Source organism: Lonchura striata, chromosome 6, assembly GCF_046129695.1.
Source record: "Lonchura striata isolate bLonStr1 chromosome 6, bLonStr1.mat, whole genome shotgun sequence".
NCBI lineage: Eukaryota > Metazoa > Chordata > Aves > Passeriformes > Estrildidae > Lonchura > Lonchura striata.
Genome location: NC_134608.1, coordinates 31,533,380 through 31,552,879, shown reverse-complemented (window position 1 = coordinate 31,552,879; position 19,500 = coordinate 31,533,380). Strand labels below are relative to the sequence as shown.

At 33.2% G+C, this 19,500-nt stretch overlaps 1 protein-coding gene across 3 annotated transcripts in view; it reads right to left on the bottom strand.

The window, feature by feature from the left end:
- RYR3 (ryanodine receptor 3) overlaps positions 1 to 19,500 on the bottom strand; it is a 194,165-nt gene that overhangs the window by 22,631 nt on the left and 152,034 nt on the right. For all 3 annotated transcript variants that reach the window (XM_077784077.1, XM_077784078.1, XM_077784079.1), the window contains 19 exons: positions 18,844 to 18,858; positions 15,708 to 15,878; positions 15,198 to 15,257; positions 13,971 to 14,102; positions 13,028 to 13,140; positions 8,967 to 9,063; positions 7,313 to 7,422; positions 6,504 to 6,555; positions 5,779 to 5,829; positions 5,390 to 5,489; positions 5,079 to 5,158; positions 4,643 to 4,719; positions 3,298 to 3,371; positions 3,047 to 3,064; positions 2,483 to 2,563; positions 1,997 to 2,085; positions 1,488 to 1,616; positions 1,058 to 1,162; positions 24 to 105 (listed from right to left, as the gene is read on the bottom strand). In XM_077784077.1, coding sequence (XP_077640203.1) covers positions 24 to 105; positions 1,058 to 1,162; positions 1,488 to 1,616; positions 1,997 to 2,085; positions 2,483 to 2,563; positions 3,047 to 3,064; positions 3,298 to 3,371; positions 4,643 to 4,719; positions 5,079 to 5,158; positions 5,390 to 5,489; positions 5,779 to 5,829; positions 6,504 to 6,555; positions 7,313 to 7,422; positions 8,967 to 9,063; positions 13,028 to 13,140; positions 13,971 to 14,102; positions 15,198 to 15,257; positions 15,708 to 15,878; positions 18,844 to 18,858 — 1,636 coding nt within the window. The remainder of the gene's footprint in view (positions 1 to 23; positions 106 to 1,057; positions 1,163 to 1,487; positions 1,617 to 1,996; positions 2,086 to 2,482; positions 2,564 to 3,046; positions 3,065 to 3,297; positions 3,372 to 4,642; positions 4,720 to 5,078; positions 5,159 to 5,389; positions 5,490 to 5,778; positions 5,830 to 6,503; positions 6,556 to 7,312; positions 7,423 to 8,966; positions 9,064 to 13,027; positions 13,141 to 13,970; positions 14,103 to 15,197; positions 15,258 to 15,707; positions 15,879 to 18,843; positions 18,859 to 19,500) is intronic.

Genomic DNA, 19,500 nt, shown 5'->3' with positions numbered 1-19,500 from the left:
CCATAAAGAAAAAAAGGTCCAACCTTCGAGCAGTGACAAGAGCATCACTACCATATCCTTTAGAAGATCTAGAAGTTCCTTAAGCAATTCAATCTGAGCAGAATCCTATTAACAAAAAACAAAACAACTGTCAGATTGTTTTAAATTTGTATTTATATGGAAAACTAAATAATTTTAGAGAGAAATGGTATTAAAGATGATCAGCTAAACTTCATTCACATTATTCAGCAACATTTCATTGTCATTTTATTATGATTGCTATCAGAAGTTTAATACAACATGTAACTTACTGTAGCAGAGGTATTAACACCATAAAGTTAAGCTTTAATAAAACATTAAGGAGTACCAAGGTGCAGGTAAGGAACAGCAGAAACAAACAAACAAAGAAAACTGTTTGCTACACAGATATGAAAGTATCTGTCTCAGAAAAATCCATCCTTTTTCACTTCACTGGCAATATTTAATAGCATAATGCATTACCACTCAAAGTGTTTAGTTTAATTACAGAACATTATAAGTCTAATGTAGATTTGTGTTTGACATTAAGGCCTTAAATACTATTCTCAAAATTCTGATATACTTCTATAGGGTGGGAAGAAATCTTGTAAGCCAGAGGATAGCAGAGACACTGAAAAAGAAAGGAAATTACTCTCTGCACTGTTGCATTCAGTGCAGAGCTTGAGTGTATGGATACATTAAGCAGAAGTCACAGAAGACAGAATCCTGACACTGTGGAGTGGGACTCCACTGTGCCCTGTACAGTGAAATGAACACTGCCTGTGCCCCCATGCTCAGTGTCTTTAATTAGCTGGATAAGTGACCAAATACCACACTGCCTCCCTGTTTGGATCTTTCTCAGCTTTTCTCTTGGCCCACTTATGTTCAGCATGGGAGCTGTGCTTTTAATGATGTTTCTGCTCTGACAGATCCTCTGGTTTTGGCAAGAGGGAGAAAGGGACCAAACTGCCACATTCATTATCAGAAAGGTATAATTGAACTGTAAGTGTCAAGTTTGGTTTTAGCGAAGGTGAGTGCACAGGGACAATGTTGAAAATACCTGTGAAAGTTTCATCTGCATATTGGCAAACACATGAAGAAAGCCAACAACTGCATCCCACAGCCTACTATGAGCCAGACTCTGTTGATTACCTATGCAAGGGCCCTAAAAATAAAGAAAAACACATTTTTTATTTATGTCAAATAAACCAAAACAAATCTTTTCAAAAAGAAGTCTCAGGCAGCCATGAAGCTACATGAGAAGGTTTTCAAAGACCTCTGGGTATCTAGTGCACAAATACCAAATTGTATCCTGTTAAATACGTAGCTGTTTGCATGTTTTAGTTTTCACTTTACAGTAATTCCATGTAACTTCATCAAAATTTTAAAAAAGCAAGTGCAAAGCATTTATAAATTGACAAAAGAACATGATCATGCTGTGTGAGCATGGAACTTCTCTGTTAGTACCTTGAGAAACACATTCTGTTTACCTGGATATATTCTGTAAGAGAATTGAATATTTGTTTGGTGACAGCCAAAGCTTTAGAAAAGTTACGTTGTCCTGATTCATCAATGACATCCTTTCCTGAATAGTACCAATAGAAGTCACTGATCGATTCCTAAGAAAAAAACAATGTTACATTTTCAAGTTTTGGATTCTCTGTGCAGTATTTACTGCCTGCATTTATATCAACAAAACTTGAATCAATAATTCAGATGAAATTTAGCATATCTGTGTCAATCTATTTCTCATTATAATAATATTTTGCACTCTCTTCAGAAGCAAACAATGAAATCCATTATCAAACATCTGATTTCACACAGAATTCTGAAATGTCATCTGTTTTCAAAGGAAAAAAGATATGAAATAAATAAAAACTCTTCATTTTAGGTATCCCTTTAGAGAGAATTTTCATGTTTGATTCCAACAAAATGTGAATCTATGGAAGTGAAGGAAAGCCAATATGTTATACTCCATTTTCATCTGTTTTTTCCTCACCTGAAGACGCAAGAGATAGTCAACAGTACTAATGATAATATTCACTGTTGTGGTGTTGCCCATCTGAGTACGTAAGTAATTTTGAAAATCTGAAATAAGAAGTGATTTGTGCTTGGTTAGTATACAAAGGAAAAAAATACAACATTATTTTTCTATTTTCAGGAGGAATGAATGCCTTCTTTTTAAGTATATTGTTGGATACAGATGCTTATGTCATACAAGTTGAACTTTAGATCCAATGTATATATAACTGAAGAATTGTTATCCAGGTGACTTGGAACAGGCTTTACTACTAATAAGCTAAATACCATAACTAAATTAAGATCTAAAAAATCAAATTGAACTCCAAAGCTCAAATTGTTGTCATGCCAGTTTCCCCTCAAAAAACTTAATGCATTAGAGAAAAGCATCAGTATTTGTTCTATTTCACTCTGTTTAGAGCAGACTCATCACAAATTTTCTACAAAATTAATTCAGTTCTCTTACCATTGTTATGCCCTTCACAGAGAAGTTGTAAAAATCTAAATAGATCTCGAGTAAATTCATCATGCTGCAAGACTTTTTCACCTTTAAAATATATAAATACAGTGATTATGTGACAATTGTTATGACTAATTATGCAGAACATATATCCTACAGTAACCTTTTAAACTGGAATTTTAATAAAAGAACTGGTATTTAAAAGCATTAAAGCAATTTAAAAGAAACAGACTGATAATAATGAAAAGAAAAACTGAGACAGAAAAAGCAGAGCCAAAAGTATTTAGCACTCCAATGCATCCATGGTTAAAAAAACAACACTAATTTGAAAAAAAAAGGCAACAGGATATATATCTAATAAGTTGTTAGTCATAACTAAAATCATGCCTTAAATATGAGTGACACTTCTTTAATAAGCATCAAACTCTTTATTCAAGCTAAACACACAACCTGCTGCAGACCATAAAGCTAAACCTAAAGATATCTGAGAAGATGCAATGAGAGATTTCTCTCTGTATTTGCAACACACTTTTGCAACAATAGTATCAAAAACTGTAAACCCAAACATACCACGCTCACGAACGATGACTGTGGATCAAAGAAAAATAACAAGAATACAAGATAAGAATATTGGAAGTTACAATATTTTTCTTAAAAATTATTGCTAAAGATATTGTAAAAAAAAAAGGCATATTCAGAACCCAGACCTAGATTTACTTACAGTACATTTAACAACAGAAACCTCAAGCCACAGTAAACAACAGTTCTAGTTAAAGAAATAATGTTTGAAGCACCACTGGAATAAATTTCATTCTACTTACGAGTTCCTTCTTCAGTAACCATTCCCAGGCCTTCTGCTTTATTCTGTCTCTCAAACGCATTCAAGTCAAGAACACTTATATTTAAAGAAAACAGCACAAACAGGAAAAAGGACTATAGTAAGAAATGGAAAATAATTTTCTTCAACAAAATTTCTAGAGGCCTTCAACAACTACTCTTGGCCCACTATGACATGCATTGCCTCATTTTATTTTACACTCGTATTAAATAAATGGGCTTTGGATGCAACTCAAGGTCCAGTGTCCACTTCTGACAAGAAATGAATCTCAGGTAATGTCTCACTGCTGAGAATGACATTCATAGTTTCAGTACAAATAAGGAGGGAAAAGGAACCTGAAATACTACTCTTCATGGTGATTTAAACCTACCACCAAAGGAGACTACTGCCATTGTTTCTCTCTCACACATCATTAAAACCAAAAACATTTCTTAAAGCATCATTTCCATTTTCTTATCATGTTCAAGTAATTCTATCAATATCTCTTTTAATGAAGTCCTGAACAATATATATACACTATTAGTAATAATATCACAGCAAGGCCTGTTTGAGGAAATCCCTGCTAAAGTGTTCTACATAGATGAAAAAATTACAAGGCAGATATTATTTAATTAGGCTGCAACTATTCAACAATAAGTTCTGCAATACAGGTCACAGTTCCTTCTACTTTTTATCCTCTATTCATACAGCTCCTCCTCTTGTAATTTGCAGTGTACTCCTTCAGAACCCTTCTGGTTCTTTAAAAGGCTGAGAAAAGGAGGTTGTCTACTGTAAGAGTAATCAAAAACACCAGCAATTTTCCATCTTCTGTATGAGAGTCCTTTACCTTAACTAATTTGAACTGTTTTATCAAGGGAATGGACTACTATAGTCTCACTGGTCACATGGCAACTCTAAAAAGCCTGATACATATGCAGAGGATTCAGGAGACATAGATTATGCAACTCGCCAGAAATGTGCAGAAACTGAAAGCTTAGTAAAGTTCCAGTGGCCTGCCTCTCCCTTAGTGGTGACTCTTCTCCATCCTTGGAACCTACCAGACAAAAACCTTGAGGGATTTAGGGTCAGTAAAGGAGCCATTATATTTTACTTTTCTGCCTCTTCAAACTAAGTCTTCAAAGGCATGTGCAGTCTTTTGCTTTATTTTGTCATTTGGAAGAATACTCTAAAAGATTATCAGACTGTTCCTGTGATTCACAAAACTTTCCCACAAGAGTTCTACAACCTGCAACTCCTGTAATTTAAATCTAGCACATCCACTTGCACTGAGCAATAAGCCAGTGAATATGAATAAACAGAACCTGTAATAATGCAATTTATGGTTTTACCTGCAGGACTGCATCAAGCCAGAGAGGCTTTGAAAAAATCCAGCATCCTTTTTCTCCTTCAGGTAGTCTAGCATTTTCTAAATGTTGTAGAATTTTGAAGGGAAAAATACAACATTAACAATATATGCAATAAAAAATAACTAGCAATTAATTATTAATTAATATTTATAAACTAAAATAAAATAGTAAAGGTAATAAGTACCATTAATTAATGTTATTGAAATATATTAATTCAAAAGTTCCTGAATTAGTTCCTTGAAATGCAAATCACTAGCAAAAAATAATATAATTGCTCTTGCACCAAAAATACACTGATATTTCGTCACTGTTTGGCTTAAAATTAAGTACATTAACTTAAACAACAGGACACTAAAAGTCTCAAAATTTCTCAAGTCATGTATGCAAGCAAGACTCACAGAAGTTAGAAATGCATTACCTGTTGAACTATGGTGTTTCCACCATTTAGAATAGCAATACCAAGTTTCAGTGTTTCAACAACCATGGGTCCTGTACGACCTGTTAAAACAAGGATACACTCCTTAAAACTTGTAGTTGTGAGCTCTTCAATCAGAAATGCAGTCTGGAAATTTTACTTAGTGCAGTTGTTACTGACATTTATTTTGCCTCATTAAGTGTTGTATGATAAACTTTATGATAGATGATATCATATCATATATACACCTATACATGATAGGTATAATGACATAACACACCTGTGTGTACTTCAAAGATATCCTAGAGCATTACCTTTGCTTGCACTAATCATCTGAAGGACCATCTCAGCAGCTCCACGATCATGCAAGCGAGCTTGCTGATAAAGAGTTCTCTGCTTTTCCATTTCTTTCTCCTGGGTTTGGGAACAAAATGAAAATAGACTACAGATTGGAATGGATCCAGGAAAAATAGGAAGATGAGAAATCTGAAGTTGTTGAAGACCATCTGCCTCCAAAATCCATGGGTTGTTTGACTCCAAAGCTTCAAAACACCCCATCTTTCTTTCATATGAATAACCTAGTAAACCAGGTCACTGTGTTCAACACACAATGTGTTATGCTATTTTTGCATTTGTTCTAGTGGACATATTTAAAGTGGTTCCACATTAGAGTATGAGAAATAAATGTTATTTAAACTCTCACCTCAAATGTCTTTTCTTTTTCTTCATCTCCCTCTTCTTCTTCCTGACAGCTCTTTTGATGTTAAAAACAGAAATCACAAGATCTTGCTTATTAAAAAACATATGATTACTTTTGCTGTAGTATTTCTACAAAAATTGCCAAATATTTTTTCAAGCAATTATTAAAGGTATTAAGAAGATTTTTAAAACCTTAATTGTAAATATTTGTACTTATCCACACTAAGAAGCTGATATTCCCTAATGTGTGAGTATTTCAGGGTATTCATCCAACTACATACACGCCCTGTAATTGCAGGCTATATAATCATGCGCCACATCTCTAGATCCATATTTCTCTTCACAGTCATGCTTTCAACACAAATTAGCTGTAATCAATATATTGCAAAAGTTTACTTATCTTTGACAGACTTCAAGTATTAAACCAAAAATAATTACCCAAAGAATAAAGATAACTAATGCATTTAAACTGCTCATGAATTAATGATATGCAAATAGAAGTGTCAAGTGAAAGGAACAGGACTGCACCTGCACTGAAATTTTATAGTGTTGTTTCAACATAGGAAATTTCTCATTATATACATATATGTAAAACTCTGAACAGCATTTGCTTCATTAAAAATACAGAAGTTACTAGTGTCAAGTAGTCCATGTAAGAAACAGAAAATTTTTAAGAAGCATCTAAAATTAATGGGAAGTGAGGGATGGAGCTTGAAATTATGTACTTACTTTTGCCATCATGGCAGAATAGGCAATATATAGAGGATCATGTCCTAGATTGCTGTGAAGAGTAAAAAAATGTTTTAAATTATTTTATGATGTAATATAAAGATTTTATATAACTACCTTTTTTATTAAAGGGTATTTTATTAAAGTAGTCTACTTGAAAAACTATTAAACTTGAAAATTGTGTAATGAATGCCTTCTCTTATCTAAATCCAAATTTCTAAATTTTTACTCAGACAATTTAAAGGTATATATGTGCATTCCACTTAGTCATGTTGGGTCATCACTGGCTGTTGAAGGTGCAGAAAAGTAATATGGAAACATAGAATAATTATTACTGTCAGATGGCAAGATTTTATCATAAAAAGCTAATCATTCTAATCAGTCAAAACAGAAACTGGCAATGAGATTCATAGACATCAACAAAACCTTTTCTGATTTACTGAGTGAAATGTAATGAATACGAAAACCAAGAACACACATCTATTACCAGGAGAGACCAGGGAAAGGTGCTCTGATTAAACCTGCATATCCTTTAGAATTTGTGTTTTCATGAGAAGTCATGCTTAATAATTTCTGCATTGGGTATTTACCAAGCTTTTAAAATGTCCAGAATAGTCAATATTTATATCTCAATGTAAAGGTTCTACTGAGTTCAAATATATGAAAACTTTAATGAAACTGAGAGGGGAAAAGGTATTCACCATGTACAATAATGAACTACCCTTGTGTTAAATAACTTTGGTAATGTTACTAAAAATTCAGTTACTGTGTGCTTTCACTCAATGGGCTATTCCACACAGCTCTTTTACCTTCTCTCTGTAAGAGCACTGCGACTAAAATAGAGGATAATCTGATGAAGTGGATCAGGATGGTTTTTCTCAGTCTCTTCTTCCTCCTCTTCTTCTTTTTTTGAAGATGTCTGTCTCAAGATTTAGAATATAAAAGTTAAGCTTCATAAGTAAGAGAATAATCCAGTAATTAAGCTTAGGAAAGGATTTCAGTAATTTTATTCTATCCAATTTGTATTAGCTGCCCATATTAATATTATTCAGGAGTTTACAGAATAACCTGCAACATTATGGGCCTTTATGACTTAGAAGAGATAAGAGTATATGTTTTTTATTCATGATTTTTTGTAACTTTAGAATTTTCTCCGTTACCAGGTATTGCGAATGAGACAGGGAAAATCTTGGGGAAGCCTTATTGAAGAGAAGTCATGCATCTCCAGTTGACCCGAATTGAAAGGAAGTTCTAGCTCAATTATTTTGTAGTAGAATACTGGAATAATTTATAACAACATCATCACATATATCCTATTCAGACTAGTATTAGCTAAAATCTTTTCATATATCATTTCTAAGCAACCTTGGTTCAATTAATTCTCATTATTGTAAGCAAATATTTTTTGGCAATTAAAAATATAGCATAGTAGAACTGGCCAAAGATCAAATTATTACCCTTACCTTACTTGTGTTACCACACTTTTGTACAGTTACTAGTTATTGTAGATTTATTATAGTTACAGTAATTATTGTAATTAGAGAAGTTCAATTTACTTATCTAGGAAATCAGAAAGAATTGCAGGCACTGCTTTGATTAATGGCCTTATTCTTTCCTTTAGCAAGAAGCAACAAAGTCAAAGAAAGACTGACCATGTAATTGTTCAGAGCATGTGAAGAATGTCCCTACCCATGGCAGGGGTTTGGAACTAGATGATCTCTATGATCCCTTCCAACCCAAACCACTCTATACCTGTACAATATCAGGTATAACACTTCCTGATGCATCTGTATGTGATCCATGAAGCTGTATATTAACTTTCATGGTGTTTAAAGACTGTAGAGATAAGGTCCTTGGAGATATTTTTGACTAGCTAACTACATAGAGGGAAGAGAAAGAGCAGCAGGCATTCTGAATTGATGTTCATTACCAAAATCCTGGAGTTTACCAATCACTTTTATCAAGTACACCAGTAAACTACATTTTGCTGAATATGGCTGCATATATTTATTTGTCCTTATGATGCATCAAAAAGGAAAACAGCAAAAGTAATTTGTATCAAAGCTGAAAATGTTAAAATTATTTATGCAATAAAAAAAATTAAAAGAGAAAAGGATCAGTAGTATCAAGCTTCAAAAAAAAACCCCAGTAAATAATATATACAAACATAGGAATTACCATAATGACAAAATAGTCTGACTGTTCATCTAATCCATTTCTTTTCCCAAGAATAAGTGTCATGTAGCTCACTTGAAGGCATAGATCATCTTAATGCACTTCAGTGCGCATCAAAGAACATAGTCCTTTTGACCACAGCAGAAAATTACCTTATGCTGTGAAGCATAAGGATTAATATAAGTTTATGCATACAGTACACAAAAATTAAAAATAGTTTATTATAGATACATAGAATACACACTGAAGTGGGCATTGAAATATATGCCCAGTTATGTCAGTACTTACAGCCAAATCCTGAACTAGTTTCTCCTCAAATGAATATTCCTCTGTTTCTATCCAAAAGTTCTGATAGCCATTGAGGAAGAGGTTAATAGAACGGTGCCTGGGGGGGTTGTGAAAGTGAGATCAAGAGGGGTAACAGAACAGAGTATAACAGCTCAGATGGTTAATGGTTAGTAAGGATACATATTTGTACAATTCTGATCCTCTGATTGGTCAGTGAACAAAATGCAAACCATAACCAACAGTCAGTAACAAATCTGCAGGCAGTTTTGAACATTCTTACTGATTTTATACACATATGTATACATTACTTTTTATTTTGAAGGCTAAGAGACATCTAAAATACATTGTACATGAAACTGCAGGACTGATACCTTAATGCAATCATGAGAAAAACACACACTGGAACAGACTGAGAATGAGTGAGTGACGTTTACATCTACAAGGTGTAAATCCAAATTACTAGATTTAGAACATCAAGACAGCAGACACTGGCCATCAACACCAAAATAACTATCAAGTGCTTTCCAGCATAATATCTACAGAAAATCATTGCCTTCTTCCACAGAAAGAAGCCTAACCTCAGCTTCTTGTCTTCCAGTTCCAAATCAGGGCAGTATTAGCATGTCCTCAAAGAAATTGCGTTAGAAATATAAAATACCTGCTCTACAAAATTACCAATATTAGAAAACTCTAAGTCATATTAAATGCTACTGTATACTAATCATTAATTTAACTTTCCACAGAAAATATAACTATGGCAATAAGACTACACATAATAATGGGAAAATAATTTCATCGTCACGTTATTTTGGGAGAAAATTTTTTCTGAGTTGCACTACATGAGGTTAGAAAGGCTGTCCTATGCAGCACTTTCATTTATTGCCACCAAAAAAAAGCTATGAAAATGCACTGCATATACACCAATAAATACCTTTTAAATACACTATGCACACAAATAAGTATTTTGTAGTGGAATAACTGTTGAGTCAACATTTTAGGCTCACTTGCTGGCACTGATGCTGTTTTATTATCAAATTTCAAAAACTGACCAATCAGAATCCCCTCTGAAAATTGTACAAATTCATGTTTTTATGATAATATCAAATCATGGCTGGGAAGGAAGAAGTGGGCGCATAAGCAAGAGGCTCTCCACAAGTTACATTACCGTTAACTTGAGTATAAGCCTGTCATACTGAGTTTTTTCATGTACTTTTTCCAGCCAAACACGTTGAAAGGTGCTCAGGAAGAAATTGCTAATTTTGTGTCTGAAGAAAAGCATATAGGTTTTCATTGAAGAAAGGCACAAGTTAAATTCAATAAAGTAGTCAGAAAGAATGTATTGTAAACTGTGCTTGAAAAATTGCCATGTACAATTTTGCTGTATCTATGTGCATATACAGATGACGGACAATAAGACAAAAGTTTTTTCAAATTAATTTCCTTAAAACATCAAACATAGACACATTCCAGAGAAAACGTCACATAGGATACTTTTTCAAAGCCATGTACATTCAATAAACACAGAACATGAAGAATTAGTACTTCCTAAGTTGACTGATGTTTAATTCTTTCAAAAATACAATTCTAAAAAAAAAAAATATAGCTATTTGTTTTGTATCTACAGGGACTTTTCATCAAAAGGAGTTCTTGGAATATTTGTGGTAGAAGTTAAAGTAATTTTTTGGTGATTTAACAAACATCTCTGTTCATATTAGCAGAGATGTCCGTTCCTGAAATATCTTACTGAAATTCCTAAAAACTGATAGACATTAGAGTGAGTTTTGCAGAAAATAATCTTAAACTCTGAGATTAAAACTAAACTATGCTGAAAGCCACCTCCACATCTGGAAAATTTTCAAAAGAGTAAGCTTATTATTTGCTGAAGATTTATCTTTTCTAGGATAAATGAAAGGTTAATACCATAATATTTGTTTACTATCCTTTAAATTAATTGATTCTAGCATCAAAGTAAGAACTAACACTCCCAATACAAAGCTGCAACTAAAATGAAGAAATAGACAAGATAGCTAATTTCAAACTCTGGATCAAAGAGATTTAAATAGCTCCTAGAATAAATCATAAACCACTTGAAATAATCTCCCTAGGGTTCAGGCATGTCTGAGCAACAGTGTCAATTTAGATGATGCAGATTGTTATAATAGTGTGATAGCCTTATTTTCCTGTCAGGATCCTATGATTTAGCTAGGAAGAAAAAGTGTCTATAAGCTAGTGAACTTTAAAACTTTGGTTTAAACCTGTCAATTGAGCAATATACCTAGAAGTTTGCTCATGGCAGCAGGTTTGGAATAGACGACCTTTAAAAGTCCATTCCAACCCAAACTTTTCCACAACTTTAGGATTTTAAGTTTAGAGTGTTTTCACTCTTGTCTGTTTTGAAATGCAGAGAACACAATTAATTGACAAAAATAGTTTTATGAGAGTTCATTTTTAGCAACTAAAAAATGAAACATCTGGGTAGATTTGCCTCATATTCATATTCAAATCAGGAGTAAACTGCTCCACAAAACCTACCATAAAATTTGAGAAGAAAAAGCTCAAGAAAAGTTTTTAACATAAAAACATTAAAAAAAAAATACAGCTAATGTAAATTTTCCATTTCAATATGGTATTATTCCATATTTTATTGAAAATTTAAAAATCAAGAATTTAAAGATTCATTACCCACTCTGCCTCTTGGCAAGCATTCCGTTAACCTCAAATATAATAAATAAAAGTGGGTGCTTTGTAAGGCAAAAAAAAAGCATGAGCCTTTTTAACATTTGGGTGGTCATGCATTTATTCTAAATATTTTAAGAATTTACAAATGCAGAATACAGTTGTGAAGAAAAAAATTGCTCACAAAAAGGTTGTACCGAAATGGTATTTCTTCATGCCACTTCCTCTTTTGCCAGACATGCAGATGGAAGGGTTGATACTGGTTGGTTTGTTATGTTGTACTTAATCCTCTCCATTTTTGGGTTCTTTAAAGATTGCCTGGTGGTAGCATAATGACTTGGAGAAGTTACTATAGTCTAGAACTACTTATTTTTGTAAAGGAAGGTTGTGAAGGTTGTGTGCTTTTTATGGTATAAACTTTTTTTTATTTGTCTTGTACAAAACTAATATACTTCCAGTGTGTTAGTGGCACAGCTACAGACCTTTAGCTAAAGACCTGTACACCAAGTGAGGAAATTTGCTTTAATAAACACATTTAAGAATCCAACACAACCCTTCAGTTAAATACTTTGCCAGAAATCTTTGAATAATATTAAACAAAAAAAGTGAAAAGTTGCAGAAGGAGAGAAGCAAACCTAATTAAACATATGGTTAACCTCTATCTGAATAAAACTCAGATTTTTTGAGAAGAAACAGAGTAAAGGAAGTTACTCTAGTGCCATATGATCTTATTACTCTGCTTAAAGCAGTAGATGGATCCAGGTACAGGATGCATTTTATTTTGGACTTTGTGATATCTACATTCAACTGGAATAAGAAGCAGAGCAACACAGAAGTCTAAAAATATCATTCTGCAGTGCTTTCTGCACTGCTCTGCCTCAATAGTTGCTTTAATTCATGTAATATTCTAATGTAGTAGCTTAAGATTGGCCCAGACAAGCTACAGAGCATGAAGTGTTCATGCAAGAGGAGAGGAAGAGCCATACAAAATCAAAAAAAACCAAAAAAACCCCAAACAAACAAACAAATGACAAAAAAACCAAACCAAAACAAAACAAAAACCCACAGGAGAATAAAGAGTAAGACAAAAAAATGGACAGAAATAGCAACATCTTAATGTTTTTCACAGATGAATTGAGGAACTATACAGAATAACTGACAAAAATGAAGCTGTAATTCTTATGGTGTTTTCCCACTCAGGTGATTTGCCAAGAGATGCCTATTTTGCTACTGTGAAAATCAGCCAATGACTAGTCAATTCTTGTCTCTTAAAATTACATACACCTAACAATCAGCAAACACATAAGTAAACACACAAGCAGTATTTGTACTCAGTAAACAATGCAAACAAATGTTATGAAGAAATAAACCTTTCAGCCACTTACCTTGGCAGGTTATATAATGGTGCCATTCTGAAACATGCAACAACAGCCCTTTTGCGTTGTTTTGACAGGAGTTTGTGCCAAACAGCTTTTTTTGATCTCAGTGGTTGTTCAACCTATGGGAAAATATCTTCTAGTATATGCAATGGAAACTTTTCAACTTTCATAGAAAAGTTTTTTCTACAGCTAGTGGTTACCTAGTTAGTAAAGTAGAAAATGTTACCAATGCTTTGCATCATCTGAAAAACATGTTCTTTTGGGGCTTTATGTTTTTTTATTAATAAGGAAAAATACTAGGGATCTTCTATATATAAATCTCTCCATTTATTCAGACAAGAATATTCAAGATGCTAGAAAATGTCACATGTGTGATTACTTGGTAAATTTCAAAAATTGTTATTTTGTATGTTTCTAACAATGCATATTCAGTTGTTCATGTATTTCTGTGCTATATCATTTGTGAATGGAATGGATTAACTTTATGTAGGAAGAGCACAAATGCCTTTATTTAAATTGCATCAATTGGATGAACAGGCAAGCAACTTAAAAGTTGCTGCAGCACCCTATGAGGAAGAAATAAGAGACAGGCTAAACTCAGTATATTAAAAATGAGTGCACAAGGAAACACCTCCTCCTAAAATCATGTGGTTTTCAGCTACAGCATGGAGATAATTTGCATGCTATACTTCATATGGCTGTTCATGCAGTTTTGCAGAAATATATCCTGAGATTTCCCAGGAGCTAAATGGAGGCACTTCAACAGATTACATTGACAACTTTCATATATATACATCTGTATGTGCATGGGTACTTGCATGCACACATGTACAAAACCTAAGCTTTATCTGGACACTTTAATGGTGACAGTCATTATACCTGAAATAATCTCTGCAAGGAAAAATCTGTTTTTCAAAAATAAACACAGTATAGACATTTGACTTTTTACCTGCTCCAGATGATACAGAGCAGCTGATATCCTCTGCACACGTTCCACATTTTTCTCAGGGTCAGTAGGTCCATCACTCTTTAAAATGTCTTTGTACAGATTTAGCTGCCATTTCACAGCTGGATCATCAGACTGAAACCCAATATATTTCATTTGTAAGCTGCTGAATGAAGGCACTGAATTTGACCAACACCAATTCTCTTTCCATAGTATAAGAAAGAAGCTTATAAATACTCCCAATTTCAGTCCCCTTTCAGACCAAATTAGCATCTGCAAGCTGCTCGAAAAATGGCATTGATTCTATATAATTGGGCAATTGAACTCAATTCCTAAGCAAAGTTCTGTATTTTTATTTCATGAAACCAAATAAAGAACCTTGCAATTTATTTATTCCTCTTAACTCCATTAAAAATAAGGAAGCAGATTTAGTATTAGGATTGAGTTTAATTTGCCGAGCCTTTGTACTGAGAATGTAAAGCTCTTTTTTGGCATCTGGAAAAGACAGCTGGAGTTTCAGTAGGTGAAAAGTTATAGCCAAAGTTTTTGGGATTTTTTTTCCCTTGCAAGACAGAAATAGGAAAACCACATTAAATTACTTTCTGTGTTCATTTTAATGTATGCAAGCACAAATTTATAGCAAATACACAGTCAACTTCCATGACAGATAAGAAAGTTACACTTACTGTGTTCGAACACTGTAGGCAATTATTTTTAATTTACAGATTGATGAGGACTCCATACTGGTATTACCTTTGACAGTGTGTGAATTGTAGGAATAGAAATGTACTTGCACAACTCACAAGTGCTAAGATGACACAACCTTTTCGTATTTTGTTATAGCCCTTTAAATGCATATATTTTTAGAAACCTAATTTAATCATTAGTGAAAGCTAGATCCAAGAAGAAAAGCTGAAGTAGTAGAGTTTCAATTTTATTTTCTTCTTGGATCAAGTTGATTCTAAATAATTAGAGCTTTAAGACTACCAGTATCTCAGTTCTTCACACTTGTCCCATTCTACAGATCTTCCAGAAACTTGAATATACCAAACAAAGTTACAAATCCAGCATTTATTGCAATGAAATATCAGAAAGAATAATTTTAAAATTGAAACCTTTCTAATAGCTTTTTGAATTATCTTTTTTAATGTATCACAATAAAAAACTGTTGCACCTTCTGTGTTTTGGAAGTGCACATCAGCATCTATAAGACAGATTTTTTTATATTACCTTTTCCTGCAAGTGTAAGTTGTTGCGTAGGTGTTCTTTGACTTCCTCATCTGTGTCCCTCTGTAAAATGGTAGAAGAATTTTTCAATTCAGATTATGATTCATTTCACAAGAACTTTTACAACATAGAACAGCTTATATTTCAGTATTGAAATTTAACCTCTTTTGCTTTCAGAGAATGTAAGATACCAGAAGAGGCAAAGGCTTTTTTTAGCCATAAAACAAGGGTTAAACTTTGAAGGGAATTAAAGCTAATTGTAGTTCAGTATTTGGTGCAAAAGAACATCAATATAAAGAACTGCACATGGTATACAAATGGAAAATAACAGGGAAAGTATGCACCTCCATATACACATTTTTTTTTAAAAAGCACAATAATTAGCAGCTATAATTTCTTACACTACATACAGATATTCAATACTATTGACTGCTTATATTTCTGTGCTTCAAAATTAATTTTAGAAAGTTCTTCTTATTTGTGCATTAAAATCTATTAAAAGCACACACTTACATGGCTGTATCTAGTCTTAGCCAAGGAGATAAGCTCTTGGTCTCCAGGAGTGCACATATTCAAACCAATAGGAAGCATCTTTTTAAGTGCAGCCACAATCAAGGATGTTTGTATGGAGTACAAATCCCCTCTACGTTTTGATTTCTTCCTCTCTTGATCTTGTCCTCCAGACTATAAGTTAAAAAAAAATTTAAAAAGGGGGAAAAGAAAAGAAAAAAAGAAAAATTACTATAATTTTCTGATCACACACTTCTCCAACATGCTCTTCCCCTTGTGGTCCAAGGAAACTATGTTCCTGATGTAGTACAAATAATTCAAAATTCTACACTAGAGGAAGGCTTGGTCAGGAAATTTTAAGGAATACTTTTGGTGTGTACCAGTGCAGAAAATGCAGTAACAGTAATGTTGTAATAGAAGTCACACACTTTTGTGTGCATTCTTATATATGATTTTGACAATACTTTCTGTATCTTACCTTTCAAATCAGAAACAACCCTAAAATTAAAAGCTTAATCATTCTGAGGGGACACTATTTGTCCAATGTTACAGAGACAAATTCAGGATGTTTACATTTTTGTAAGAGATTTATAAAAAAATAGTTATCCAGGGTCTGAATGAATAAATATTGCCTGACTTGTCTCATCTGAAAACCAGTATTATTTAAAAGGCTATGATTCAATGTAAAAAAGTGCCAATGAATTAGTGCCTCTGGGAAAGTGCTGCCCTTTGGCTTTGGATAATATTAATACATTTGGGACAAAAAAATTTAAAATTTTGTATCTCTGGATAGCATCAGTAATAGGAAAATAAAACAAAATAGACAGAAGTAAACAGCACAACAGAGTAACATCTGACCTATCTTCTTTGGACAGACATGTACAACATATTTCACATTTCCTTTATGAGACAGAGAACCAAAATCTTTCAAACAGACCCATATATTTAATGAACACACAGTAAACAGCAACAACATCAAACAGCCCAGTTCTGAATTCTGTACCCAGATTAAACTCCTGCTATACTCAAGGGGAGTTTTGCTTTAGATAAGATTTCAGGACTAGGCCTCCAAGTTTGTACAAAATTAGAAATGCTTTCATTTAACCCTGCACATCCTTTTCCTTCTATCAATAAGGATTTACAAACTACTATTCTTATAATAGATTGTGTAGTTCCACATAAGGATACAGCAGAATCCATTGCAATTCATTATTTCCCAATTAATGCCTCACTATTATCACAGTAAGCGCTGGAAGAAAAAAGGCAGCCATATGTCTTCTATTTGGTGATAAAATTTGCCAAATTCTGTCTTCTAGTTGGGGAATCTCTATGTACACAGCTGGTGTAAAGTATTTTGCAAGTGTGAGGGAACATGCAATGGATGTGGCTTCCTTTCTTAAGGAACTAACAATTGCAAGAGAGTACTTTGCCTCAAAGCTTTGCTTTTCAAAGTGCCTTAGAAACAGTGATGCAATGGCTTTAATAATGACATTATTTGTACTCTACGTTGACAGCAGACAAACAAATCCCACAACGTATCACTGTACTCCAGTGGCGTCACTATGCAGCTTAAATAAGGAATAACAAAATATGTAATAGATATATTTTTTAAAAAGAAAAAAAAAAAAGGAATGGGAGAGATACTGGTTTCTGCATCTTTTACACCAGTGGACATTTTGCACATCCAATTTTAATTATGTTCATGAGATAAATAAGATTGTGAACCTTAAAACTGGAGAATTTTCAAAATATGGAAAGAAGATCCATTCTGCCTTTGCCATAAATACTGCTGTCTGTGAATTCACTTCTCCAGCTGCTAAGTGTGTAAGTAGAGTCACAGACTGAAATCTAAATGACAATGGAATTTTGTCTCTTTCAGTTCTAATATGCGCCTGTGCACACACAATACCTGCATTACATATGTAAAGAGCATTAAATCAGATATATTTTGCCTAAAAGGATCTAAACAGAAGGCATGATACAATTTGGTTGCCTAAAAGCATGTAATAGTCTTCTCTAAAAATTTCAACAGTCAAATGGATATTTCTGAAAAAATCTGTGTACCATAAACCAATTACAGATTACTTAGTAGATTAATAATAACTAAATACACAATGCAAAGGAAGAAATAGTTCATTTACACTTAAAAATCAGCTAAAACTGGTTAAGATTATAGAAATAATAGTTTTTGTATTTCCATCCCTCTTTGAGTTTCGGCTCTTTGAGATTACTATGAGGGCAGTCATTAAATTCTACTCAGTATACCTGCAGAAGTTTGACAATAACAAAGTATGAAATCAGATTATTAGTTTAACAGAGCTTCTCCCTTTTTAACTCACGTCTCCAGTTTAATTGATTAAAAGTTCTTCACAGCATCAAGTGTGCTTCTCAGTACATAGGGTAAAGGGAAAGATGAAAGGATTTATGCTCCATTTTGCTGCTTATTCTACTTCATCCATGAAGAATACACCATAGGTCAGAAAGTACTCATCTATTTTAGAAATTTATATTAAAAAAAAAAAAGAATATGAATGAAGCAAAGTGACCTATAGTTCATTGGAGGAAAAGAAATCTTCAAATACTTTAAGTACATAAAAGAAATAAGGGTTATTCTAAAGCTTTTCATACCTCACACCTTTAGTAAAGAACATATTACTTTTGGAAAAAGGTAAGATCTGAACTGTATATCTTATTTAAACTTACTGGATTTAATAAAATCTTCTATTCACCTACAGATGGGGTAGAGGTTATAGCACATTTTCCCCAAATAGTCTTCTTGAATATCATAAGGCAAATACATCTCTCTAATGACTCTACTTAGACATTTCTTTTACAATGTCTACTTTACTATTTTAGCAAAAAAACAATAGAATGCAGAAGAACAGCAGAGGCAGAATGTACATCTAAAATAGTTTTAAAAAGGTTTAGACAGTTTCACATTAAGTAATATTTAGGAGTGCCAAAGGGAATTTCATCTGCTCTGGTCAAAGACTGCCACTTTAGCTGGGACAAAATTTCTAGTAGGTGGAACCTGGTGCTTCACTTTGTGACGCCACTGCTATGATCAATGGAAAGAGTGCTTGGAGCCTGATAATCTCTAAATCTAAAACAAAAACACATCATGCACTTTGACCTGTACCTTTACTTGCATGGCCTGTATGAAAGAAAAATAAAGGGGAAAAAAAGCATAAGTAAAAGAGATGAAAGGATGATAATTTTACAAGTTACTTACAAACTTACTCAGCTTTATGAGGACAGCAAAAATATATTAAGCTCATAGCTAAAATAATAGAGTGTGAATGCATAACCAAATGAGATTTTAGTGAAATCAGCTTAATCTTTATTGAATAATTGAACTTCTGAATTTCTGTTGCTCTTTTAACACACACTTCCATTTGTTGCTTGCACATATAAGGACATCCAGTAAGCTAACCTATCAACACACAGTTTACTGCATCTCTTCCCAATTTTGCTAAAAGAAGAAAGGTGTCTGAAACTCTGGATAATCCAGTAATGGAAAACATTCATACTTTTTTAAAAAAACACTTTTTCTACCTCTTCCCCTCCTAAATATATTTGAGAAAAAACATTGATTAGAAATCAAATTATCACTGGCAAGATCTAGCACTTAATTTACAGATCTATTTTCCCATTGAATAGCTAATTACTCTTTTGAAGACAGCCTGAGAGAAAACTTTAGCTTGCATCTCTCAGCAGTACCCATTTTGAGAATATTATAAACTCAGCTGTAACTCTCATACATACAAATTTTCCCATTTATTATATTAATACCATA